Source organism: Panthera uncia (assembly GCF_023721935.1).
Source record: "Panthera uncia isolate 11264 chromosome A3 unlocalized genomic scaffold, Puncia_PCG_1.0 HiC_scaffold_11, whole genome shotgun sequence".
Classification (NCBI taxonomy): domain Eukaryota; kingdom Metazoa; phylum Chordata; class Mammalia; order Carnivora; family Felidae; genus Panthera; species Panthera uncia.
Window position 1 is genome coordinate 22,220,140 of NW_026057578.1, and position 10,821 is coordinate 22,230,960.

Consider the following 10,821-nt stretch of genomic DNA (forward strand, 5'->3'; position numbering starts at 1 on the left):
AAACAACCATGGTGCTTGGCTCGGCTCACCAGATACGGAGAATTCTTATAGAGTTGGTAGAAATTACAAAGTGGTGAACCAAGGAAAGCATATTTATTATATTAAATCCAGATGTGGGAGCTCATTCTTCCAGAAAATATTTATTGCATATCTACTATGTTCTCACCTATACTTGGCAGTTAGGGATCCAGTTTTTAAATTCTCCCCTTCAGAGTTAATGCGTAATTCTGTACTAAACTGGTACATTTGCTTATTACTGCCTGCATTGTCATTTGTATAGAGCAAAACTTTGGTTTGGTGATCCTGGCTTTTAAATCATCCCCTGATTGTAGAAGAGTTTTGTATACCTGCCCATCAGCAATCCCCAGAGTTCAGCCGGATTACTGATTCTTGCCTAGGTAATTTGAATAACTCCCTAACTGGCTTGCTGCCTCTGTAGTCTGTCATACAGGCCACTGCTGGCTACTTTCCTAAAACAACTCAAATCCTTTTACCTCAGAAACCTTCTGTGGCCTCTTGCCTTCTATGGTCAGCTCCAGTCTGCCTCCCAGACTTGCTTCGCTTCGCAGTGCGTCTTCACACCACACTTACTCTGCAACCCACACGTGCTCTGCACATCCACCTCACATCACCTGGTCCTTTGCTTATGCTTTTCCCTTGACTCTGGAAGCCTTCAGACACCTACCCCTCCTCACTGTATCTCTTGAAATCCTACTTATCCTTCTCTACTCGCTCAGCTCAGTTGTGAAATTTTGAAGTGATGTCCTTCAGCCTCGTATTATGTATTTTCACCCCCACTAGATTCCAGGCTCTTAGCAGTGTTTTTATGTGTGTGCTTGGCAAGCATGTGTAAGAAAAAAGGAGAGATTTAGTTGATCAAATTAGCTGTAAAACATTGCTGAACCTGCAGATTATGTCCCTAAAACATTTTCTTTGAGGTCCCTGCTTCCATGGATCTAAGAGTATAAGATACCAAACATGTAAATTCATAGGTTGTAATTCTGTATTATGATGACTGCTGTGAGAGAAGAGAACATAGAGTGGTCAGTATTTAGGTGGGGCAGTGAAAGACCTTGTGACTCAGGAAAGAGGGTGTGAGGAATGGCAAACCCAGGACACAGGAAAGGGGTAAGCTGTGGGGTGGGGTTGAGCGGGGGTGCAAAGGGCTTAGTCAGGGCCATTTGTGCTGGGAAGCCATCAGGACCCCAGCTGGGGAGGGCCACGGTCCAATTCACATTTTAAAATAGGTAACTAACCCCCAAGTTATGTAGCCAGTAGGAGAAATTAGATTGAACATTTAGTTCTTTACATACTCGCAACAGATTCAGAAAATGAAATGAGCCAGACTTTTTAGATTTACTCAGAAATAATCAGATGTAAAATGCATCACCTATCTCTTACTTTGTATTTTGGACATTTCTTTGGCTGATTGAGCCATCTCCAAACTGAGCTTTTGATCTTGGAAGATCATTCTCGTGCCAAGCTATTTCTTATTTTTCTAATGGTTCATAAAATTGTTCTCTCTCTTTTTTTTTAAGGTTGAATGCAATTCTCGCCTGAATCCTATAAATACAACTTTGCTAAAGGTAAGGTGTTTTCTTTTCTCATTGCCAGCCAATTTGTAAGTTAGTTATACAAGGTTCAAATTACTGTATTTCTGGAATAGTTGCCCAGAAAGAAAGAAAATTTCTCTCTCTCTGATTCTCTGATTCTCTTTTTTTTTTTTTTTAATTTCTTTTTCCTGAGTATATTCTCCTTGTAGAAAATTGGAAAAAAGAGAAAAGTAAAGAACAAAATAAATAAAAATTACCCATAATCCTACCACCCAAAGTTCTCCTCTGGTAAAAATATTGGTGTCTTTTTCCTATACACTTTCAGTGGATTTATTTTTTAAATTTATTTATTTATTTTGAGAGAGAGAGAGAGAGAGAGAGAAAGCGAGCAAAGGAGGGGCAGAGAGCAGGGAGAGATGAATCCTAAGCAAGCTCCGTGCTGTCAGTGTGGATCCCGACACTGGGCTTCGAACTCACAAACCATGAGATCATGACCTGAGCCGAAACCAAGAGTCAGATGCTTAACCAACTGAACTACCCAGATGCCCCATTCCTATACACTTTTTACATCATTAAGGTCATCGAATATTTACAGCCCTGGGTCTGTTTTCCTCAACTTTTGATATGAGCATTTTCCCATGTCATTAAAAACTTCATAAGCATTATTTAATGTTGTGAGAATTAAGATGGAGGGAATTATTTACATGCTAAGTCCTATTGTATTGGTAAGGAAGCTTCCAATAATGTTCTAATGAAGGGGGTGGGTGCATTTTCTTTCTCTTAGAGCAGATAGAGAACAGCTCTTATATTAAATTTCTGAAATCAGTATCAAGTTTCTTCCCCTATTCATTGTACCCCAGGCAAGAGTGTCAACCTCGCTTTTTCTACAGCCCGTAGTAAAATGTTCAGCCTGACACACTGATTTGAATATGGATTACTGTATTGAAGTGCTGATCTTATGTTGCTTACTGCTACTTTTTCAGCCTGAAAGACCTCTGATTTCTTCCCTTTCTCTTTGAAGTGGCTTGAAAGGGAAGTCCTTTCACCAGAAGTAGGCCATAGTTCCTGGAAATAGAACATGGGGTTAATGCTCTGAGGCAACAGAATGCAGAATGTTCTGAGGTCCAAGTGGTTGATGAACTGGTTCAAAATAGGAAGTCTTTTTATTTGTTTTGTTTTTTAAAGCATATGGTTTCAAATAGTTTTTCCTGCAGGTTTGAATCAGTATTCTGAAAGCATAAAACTGAACTCCGTAGTATCCATGGATGTGGTTATTTCTGGGCAAAAATGCCCACCACTCCAACTATTTAATAGGCATCAAGCTTGGAAATAGTTGCTCTTAATATTTTCTCTCTACGTGTGTTAACTGTTTTATGTCAAGTTTTGACTCTTAAACTTCATGAAAATATAGCATGTGCCAGTTAGGTGTGTTTTATACTTAAATCAGGGTAAATGTTTGTTCCTAATATTATTATTAGAATTTTAGGGCACTGCCTCTTGTTAACCTCAAATTCCTGTGCCTTCTGCAGCATTCCCATCTGCTAAATAACAGTCCCCCAACTCAACGTTTTCATGCTAGTGAATAGAAACAATGGTTTATATCTTTTTCTTGAAAAGTTCCAGTCAGCCTGTACAGGATACTGAGTACAGAATGCATAACAGCTGGAAGGAAGAGGGTAGGCCCGTGGTTGGCTGTCATGCCTTAGAAACAAGGCATGTTTTCTGCAGATTGGCAGAATCTGCTTCACCTGGGAGCTTATTGGAACTGCAGGTTCTTGAGCCCCACCCCAGACCTATTAAATCAGAATCTCTAGGGCAGAAACCCAAGAATCTGAGTTTTAACAAGTCTTCCAGGTAATTCCAATGCTTGCTAACAAAACTCTGCTCTAGAAATCCTTGCACAGGTGAGAATAACCAGCTATAAATATTTACAAAGTGAGAGCCTCACCAAATCCAGCTTTGAGAGGAAAGTGAGTTGGCCAAATTCAACATCACCATCTGATTGGAGAAATCCACTTAGTTGAAGAATGAAGATATTAGGATGAAAGGGAACTTACAAAGCATGGTACCCTGAGAAGTTAGGGTCACACTGTTTGAGGACTCTGAAAGTAGCATTCTTCAAGGTAGTGGCAAAACCAGTGAAGTAGTGATAACTTCACTGTCACCCTTAATGGAAAATTCTCACCCTGGGCCTGAAAATCAGGCTGTACATCTTACTAATTAATAAGTAAATAATCTTTTCAGATTTATATCCAAGGTTATTGTTAGGATATGTCTTTGTATAAGAGTGCATTGAGGAAACACACAATTTAGTTAAACATTAAGTTAATCCTGTCCTATTTGAAAAGACTCATGGATTCTCAGCACATCCTCTAAGTTTAAGTACTTACATTTTTCTCCTCTTTTAGATGGCAGACTGTGGTGGGCTACCCCAAGTAGTTCAGGTAAGGAGATTGTTTTTTTACAAAGCACTCATTTGATTCTACTTCTCTGCCTGTGCAAAGATTAATACCTTCTTATTTGTTCCCCTAGCCTGGAAAGCTCACCGAGGCCTTCAAGTACTTTTTGCAGGGAATGGGCTACAGTGAGTAGTACAAAACTTTCTTTCTAGCAAAAATTTAATGATAATGGGGTCATTTTGACATCTGGGGAGCCCACAATTCTCAAGGCATAACCTCTGTGGTAGCCAGCCTAAAGTCAAGTAAAAAACAAAATATTGATGGAATATTCTTCTGTATGTATATATATAAGGTGAGCTAACACTTACTAAACACTTGCCTTGTGCCAGGCGTTCTGTGTTTATAACCTTAAGAGGTAAGTTCTGTTATTAGTCCCATTTTATAGAAGAAGAAACTGAGGCTTAAAGAGACTAATAAACACATTTCCTAGGATAACAGTTCACCTGCAGAACTATGATTCAGACCCTAGCAGACTGACTCCAGAGTCCATCTTTTCAACCACTGAGACTTAGGCTTTCCTAAACTTGTGAATTTGAAATTTGCATTTGAACTCAGCTGGTAATGATGCCTGGCCTAGAAAAACACAATGGAGACTTCAGAAGAAAAGGGTAATCTCCTCAGTTACATCCGCCCCACAATAGGAAATGAACTTGCAGAGTAGTTTAGAGTGAGTCCAAGGATGTGTCCATATTGTGTGCCACTGTTCTGGTCTCTTGTATTGTGAGACCCCTCAGCTTTCTCATTTGTCACAGACTATTCACACTTGCTCCTTTCTTGGAATTTTTAAGAAGAAAAAACTCTCTTCAACCCAGGTACAGAGCTCTTTACCCAGTAGAGTGATTTTTTTTCCTGTCTTTGGTATAAGTGTGGTAAATGGCCATTGGACTGCTGCCTGGGCAGCAGCTGACCCCTGGGTACAGCCCTGTGCCTGGCAGGCAGACTGTGTATGTCTCGTCTAGAGTGGCTGTGTCATCCCCGTCTGTGAGCCACTACCAACCGAGCCCACACCCACATCTCTCTGGCTCACTGGGAGGAGTAGTCCCTTCCCTACCCAGTTTTCATCCCTTTCCTAGGAAACAGCTGATCTTCCAGCCCATTTCTGATCCGAAACATGTGGCTGTTGGCAGTGTATGGGGAAAACAGTTGCCCTTGGCTAGTTGAGAGAAGCATCCTAGATGGTAATAAAATATCAGTCAGCCTCACCTCTTCTCTGGGAGCTTAAAATAAAACTTTGTCCCTTAAAGTATTCTGTCAGTGTTTACTAGGCAGCCGAGGTTGCCACTTGGCACTCTTGGATCACTAACCTGCCTTTTCCTGTGTCCATCCTGCTTCCAGTCCCGTATGTGCAGCTCAGTCACCTGAGCACCGAGTCAGGTACCTTCCTCTGTGCTGGCCCCGCCCCTGCCTCCCAGCCATGCTCTCCTGGCTGTATGGCTGCCTGCAGCATGTCCGCGGTTTTCCTGTGCAGTGAGAGCCCGATAGAACGTGGCTCGTTGTTCCCTAAGAGGGTTAGCCTGCAGGTCCAGCCCTGGTTCCCCAGGAAGAAAGGAGCGGGTTGTAATAGCCAAGCTTTCTCTTATCATCCAGATCCAGGGTCACAGCAGTACCCAAAACTTTATAGGCAGGGCCCCTCTTCCACCACCACCTACTGATCCTTGCATGAACCCCAGACACAGGAATTGAAGGGTAGCCTTGATTCTAAATAGGAATATCAGAGCCTATGCGTGGAAAACTTGGCAGGTGATGGCATCTTTTGACCCCAGCATTGAAATGACAGCTAAGGGAGTAGCCAGTGCCTCAGGAAAATAGGCAGGGAAGTTATGCCAGGTAAGGCCGTGTCCTGGCCAAGCTGGAGGGACCATAGGTTCAAAGCAGTCGTAGAACAGTAGTCTGAGTGAAACACCCACTCCTAGAGTCCTTCCCTTGCAGGCAGCGTGTACCTTGCTGTCTGCATAGAGGTCAGCGCCAGCCCACCTGTCCTCCCCTACACCCACACCTTCCTGGATGTCTCCTCCCCAGGTAGCAAGGATAGCCTGTGGACACGGATGGTAGTCTTGTTGTATCGGGCTTGCACTGTGTTTGTGAAACACCTTCATACTTGTGTGGTTCATCTTTCTTTTGGTTTAGTCTTGCATGCACTGCAGGTTTTGGTTACCCATCTGGGTTCCCAAAGCCTCCTTCCTAATCACTGTGTGAATGGCGTGGGCATAGCTAAGAGGCTGTACTCTGGACTTAGGTTTCCCCTCATTCTCCTATAGACTAGAGTTAGCTGAGATTCCAATCAGATCCAGAGGATTAAATGAACCTTGCATATAGCCACTCACCTAAGCAAACAATGCAAATTGGAGATGGCTGTATCTTGTCCTGGGTCTCCCCTTAAATGGGTTGGGAAAGCTAAACATAAAGCAAAGCCTTTGGTGAAATTTCTGGATTAGCTAAGCTTAGCCAGGGCTCCATCTTCTAGTCCTCTTGGTTCTTTCTTGCAGTACCATCTGCCAGCATGACCCGGCTCGCCCGATCACGAACCCACTCAACTTCAAGTAGCATCGGCTCTGGAGAAAGTGCCTTCAGCCGATCTGTCACCAGCAATCAATCAGATGGAACTCAAGAATCCTCTGAGTCCCCTGATGTTGTGGACAGACACCAGACCATGGAGGTGTCCTGTTAAGCAGATGATCCTCCCCTGGACCATGCAAGTCCATCCTCCTTCAAACGACCACTCCATAATATAACATTTCATCCAGCAAACTGGCATCTACCTTTAACTCCTGCATGGCCACTGACACTCTCTGGTATCCTGGATTTATCATTCTCTCTGCTTGCCCACCCTCCTTTTTGTATGTACCAAGAACCACTTCCTTGCCATTACTATAACATTCCAGCATCTTTAACTGATCAAATTTCCATATCTTCTCTTGCCAGCTTTTCTTTGTGCTTTCCCAACTACGTATCTGACAAGATTCTTTGATCCTGGTGTATGTGTGTGAGCACGCGTGTCTGTGTTTGTGTGTGCATAGTTCTGTGATTTTAGATATGCTTTCTTGTAGAGCTTCTGCAAAAAAAAACAAAAAAAGGGGGGACTTTTTTTTTTTTCCGTTTCATTTTCAATGGTGTTTTTAAGGGAAATCTACAGAACAGGTTTCTAGGCTGGGTAGACCCCTGCATTCTCTTTTGGTTCCAAATTAGTCAACAAGATTTGCAAAGTGACTTCAGCAGCTCTGAGGAACGTGGAAGATCATGATTACTATTGATTGTGACCAATAGAAGGGAGCCTATTACATAAGAGAGGCAGGCAGGGTGGCCAGCTACCTTGTTCTGTCCAAATGCATTCACATATGTTATTCTGTAAATAAAGGGGAAGGATAATATTCTTTTAGAAGCCCAGGAATGATGAGGTTCTGATGCAATATGGAGTTTTCCTAAGAAGTGAGCGTGGCTTAATTACTGGACTCTCTTAGCACAGGAAGGTGGAAAACAAAATATCAGGCCTCCGCTCTGCCAGAGCAAAACTGCTGTTGCTGCAGTGTCTGATACCACTTACCAGATATCCACAAGAAGTGCCTCCTGAGTCTGATGAAGAGTGTTTCTCCACCCCTCAATCCTCAGAGGAAGGAGAGGTATGGCCTGAAAATTACATAGATGGTGAGGAAACAGCTGGGGGAAAAAGGCACAGACATCAACGGAATATCATGTATAATAGGCATAGCCTTGACTTCAGCTGACTTAGTGGATGCTAAGTGAAATTGGTACAGAGCCCATTTCTCAGAAAGATTTTTGACAGTTCTTTAAAAAGAGAGGCAAGGGGCTAGTCTATAAGGACAGACTATGCAGGTACAGTTGTGTTTAGTGGAATGCTGTATGAGGGGTCACAGCCAGCCAGAGTATCACTGGGAAGAGGATGAAACCAGCTGCCGCACAGCAGGGCCCCGGCTCGTGATGGCATCAGATGTAAGCTCAGGGTTAGACAGTTACGAATCTTAGGAAGGGGCTATTCAGACACACTGTTCGCTTTCTGCTGAGATAGGGAATGCGTCACTCTGCCAGAGTACAACTTTTTACAGATTATTAAATAAAGCTGTATATGTCTCATTGTTACCTGATTGCTGGTGTTATTTCTCTCAAGCCACTCACTGGGGTTCAGGGTGGAACCAGGGTACTGTGTTTTTGGGCTTCATGCTGGGCTTTTTCACATACCAATCATTATCTCACCCAAGAAGAAATGAAGACTCCGGATAAATGATTTGCCCAAGGTCATACCAGTAAGCCCATCTAGGAGTGAACTCCAGGCCCATCTGACACACTGCTATTCCCCTCAAACCAAAAATCATCAGAAGCCCGATTGTGTGGTTTATAATGAAGGAGGAAACGCTAAGGTCTTGGAAAGGCATTTCACATTTCAGCTCTGCCACCTTTGGGGGTTGCTGAGTCCCACCCTGATTTAGTAGTCTGCAACCACATGCCTGGGTTCCTCAAACAGACCAGACTGCATTTCTCCAGAAATGGCTCTTTGTATCGACCAGTAACATTAGGAGGCCACCATCAGTTTCAAATGATCCAGGGGCTGCTGCTACCATATAGTAAGTACATCGAGGTTGCTGTGTCTATGGAAGATACTTGTAACATGACATGGACCCTGCTCATCCTGGGAAAGGAGATGAAGCAAATGCATGTGGACAGAGATACAGGGCACCGAGCTGAATTCCCGACAATACAGGACAACAGTTTTTGAGCTGGAGGTGGTCTGATGGTCGCAGTTCTTAAAACCCACATCACTCCGGCCTTCTTGCCACACCTGACATGAATGGCTGCCTGCTTTCCCACCTTAGCCTTGTGACTGGAGTCAGGCTGCAACTGACTACACCTGATTGGTCCATACCATACTTTTTTCTCTTATCATTTTCATTTCCTTTCTCCCTGTTCAGTCCAGAAACACTTGGATGCCTGCTTTGTGAGAGTCAAGGAAATGGCCACTTAGATTACCCAAGATGATTATAAAAGCTCTTCCATGTAAATCATCTTACCCAGTTCTTACAGCACCCCTGCAAAGTGGTCAAGTCTGTTTCATAGACAAGGAATGGGTGAGGAGCATTAAGTGATTTGGCCGAGGTCACCTAGCCTGAAAATTTTTCCAGTTCTTCCAAAATCAATGCATTTTCATATTCAGCCTTTTTTTAAATAAGATTTTATTATATCACTTTCTGGCATTATCTTTTTTTTTTTTTTAATGTTTATTTTTGAGAGAGAGAGCATGAGTGGAGGAGGGACAGAGAGGGGGACAGAAGATCCTAAGTGGGCTCCATGCTGACAGCAGAGAGCCCAATGCAGGGCTCAAACTCACAAATCGTGAGATCATGACCTGAGCCAAAGTTAGACACTTAGCTGACTGAGCCATCCAGGTGCCCCTCATATTCTGCCTTTTATTGAGCATCTGTCATAGGCTGGGGGCCTTTGCACCATCTATATGTTTCATAATATTGGTCTGGTGAGGTAAATGCTAGTCCTATTTTATGGATGAGAAACAGGCCCAGAGGTGCTATAAGTGGTCACAAAACTAATAAACAGCAGATCCGGGCTTTTAAACTAATTCTCAGGTGCCTCCTTTGATTTAACCTTGAGGCCAGTCTGTCAAATAAGAAGGTGGACGTCAGAGTTGTATGCAGACAAGAGCAGGAGGGTGGGCCTGTGCTCACTTCCCTCCCTGCCACAGGCCACATTCTTTGGCCATCACCCATTCTAATATTCTAATTAGAATGATCTTACACAGGATGTGCCTCCACTCTGGCTCCTTTCAGCTCTTTACACCAAGTGCCCGTGGAGTTAAATCTCAAACCAACCTTCCCTGGGAGAAAAAACCTGAGCTGGAATGTGTTCTTAGGCTGGCAGGGCCCTAGAAAAGACTATGGTCTGAGCTATAGTCAGGAGCTATTTCAGTGCCATTTTGTGTTAAAAAACGATGTCTCCAGGAATACTAAGCCCCCTAATGGAAAGGCAGCCATAGGTGTGGTTATTTAGACTTTAATGAGATGAGGATTTTATTTAAATTTTAATGAATGAGGTAACAAAGACAATTCTATCAAATTCCTTATCCTGGGGCGCCTGGGTGGCTCAGATGTTTGTCTGACTTCATTCAGCTCAGGTCATAATCTCATGGTTCTTTAGTTCAAGCCCTGCATTGGGCTGTTTCTGTGCAGGGTCTGCTTTGGATCCTGTCTCCTTCTTTCTGCCCTTCCCCCCCCCCCCCCCCGCACATGCTCTCTCTCAAAAATAAACAAACATTAAAAAGATTTTTTGGGAATGCTGGTGCAGCCACTCTGGAAAACAGTATGGAGGTTCTTCAAAAAATAAAAATAGAACTACCCTACGACCCAGCAATTGCACTACTAGGCATTTATCCAAGGGATACAGGTGTGCTGTTTCGAAGGGGCATATGCACCCCAATGTTTATAGCAGCACTGTCAACAGTAGCCAAAGTATGGAAAGAACGCAAATGTCTATCGATGGATGAATGGATAAAGAAGATGTGGTATATATGTACAATGGAGTATTACAGACTGAGGGTTACAGGACGGGTTGTGGGAGGGGGGATGGGCTAAATGGGTAAGGGGCACTAAGGAATCTACTCCTGAAATCATTGTTGTACTATATGCTAACTAATTTGGATGTAAATTTAAACCAAAAATAAAAAACAAAACAAGTTAAAAGATTTTTAAAATTCTTTATCCTAGCTGAGTGATTCTCAAGCTTGGGCTGTGTATTAGAACACCTGGAGGGCTTGTGGAAAGCAATTTGCTGGCCCCACCTATGGAGTT

The 10,821-nt window shown here is 43.1% G+C and overlaps 1 protein-coding gene across 4 annotated transcripts in view; it reads left to right on the plus strand.

Moving 5' to 3' along the window:
- NDRG3 (NDRG family member 3) overlaps window positions 1-8,112 on the plus strand; it is a 68,056-nt gene extending 59,944 nt beyond the window's left edge. For all 4 annotated transcript variants that reach the window (XM_049650841.1, XM_049650842.1, XM_049650840.1 and 1 more), the window contains 4 exons: window positions 1,539-1,586; window positions 3,962-3,997; window positions 4,086-4,137; window positions 6,499-8,112. In XM_049650841.1, the coding sequence (XP_049506798.1) occupies window positions 1,539-1,586; window positions 3,962-3,997; window positions 4,086-4,137; window positions 6,499-6,680 (318 nt within the window). In that variant the 3' untranslated portion in view covers window positions 6,681-8,112. The remainder of the gene's footprint in view (window positions 1-1,538; window positions 1,587-3,961; window positions 3,998-4,085; window positions 4,138-6,498) is intronic.
- The last annotated feature ends 2,709 nt before the right edge of the window (window positions 8,113-10,821 follow it).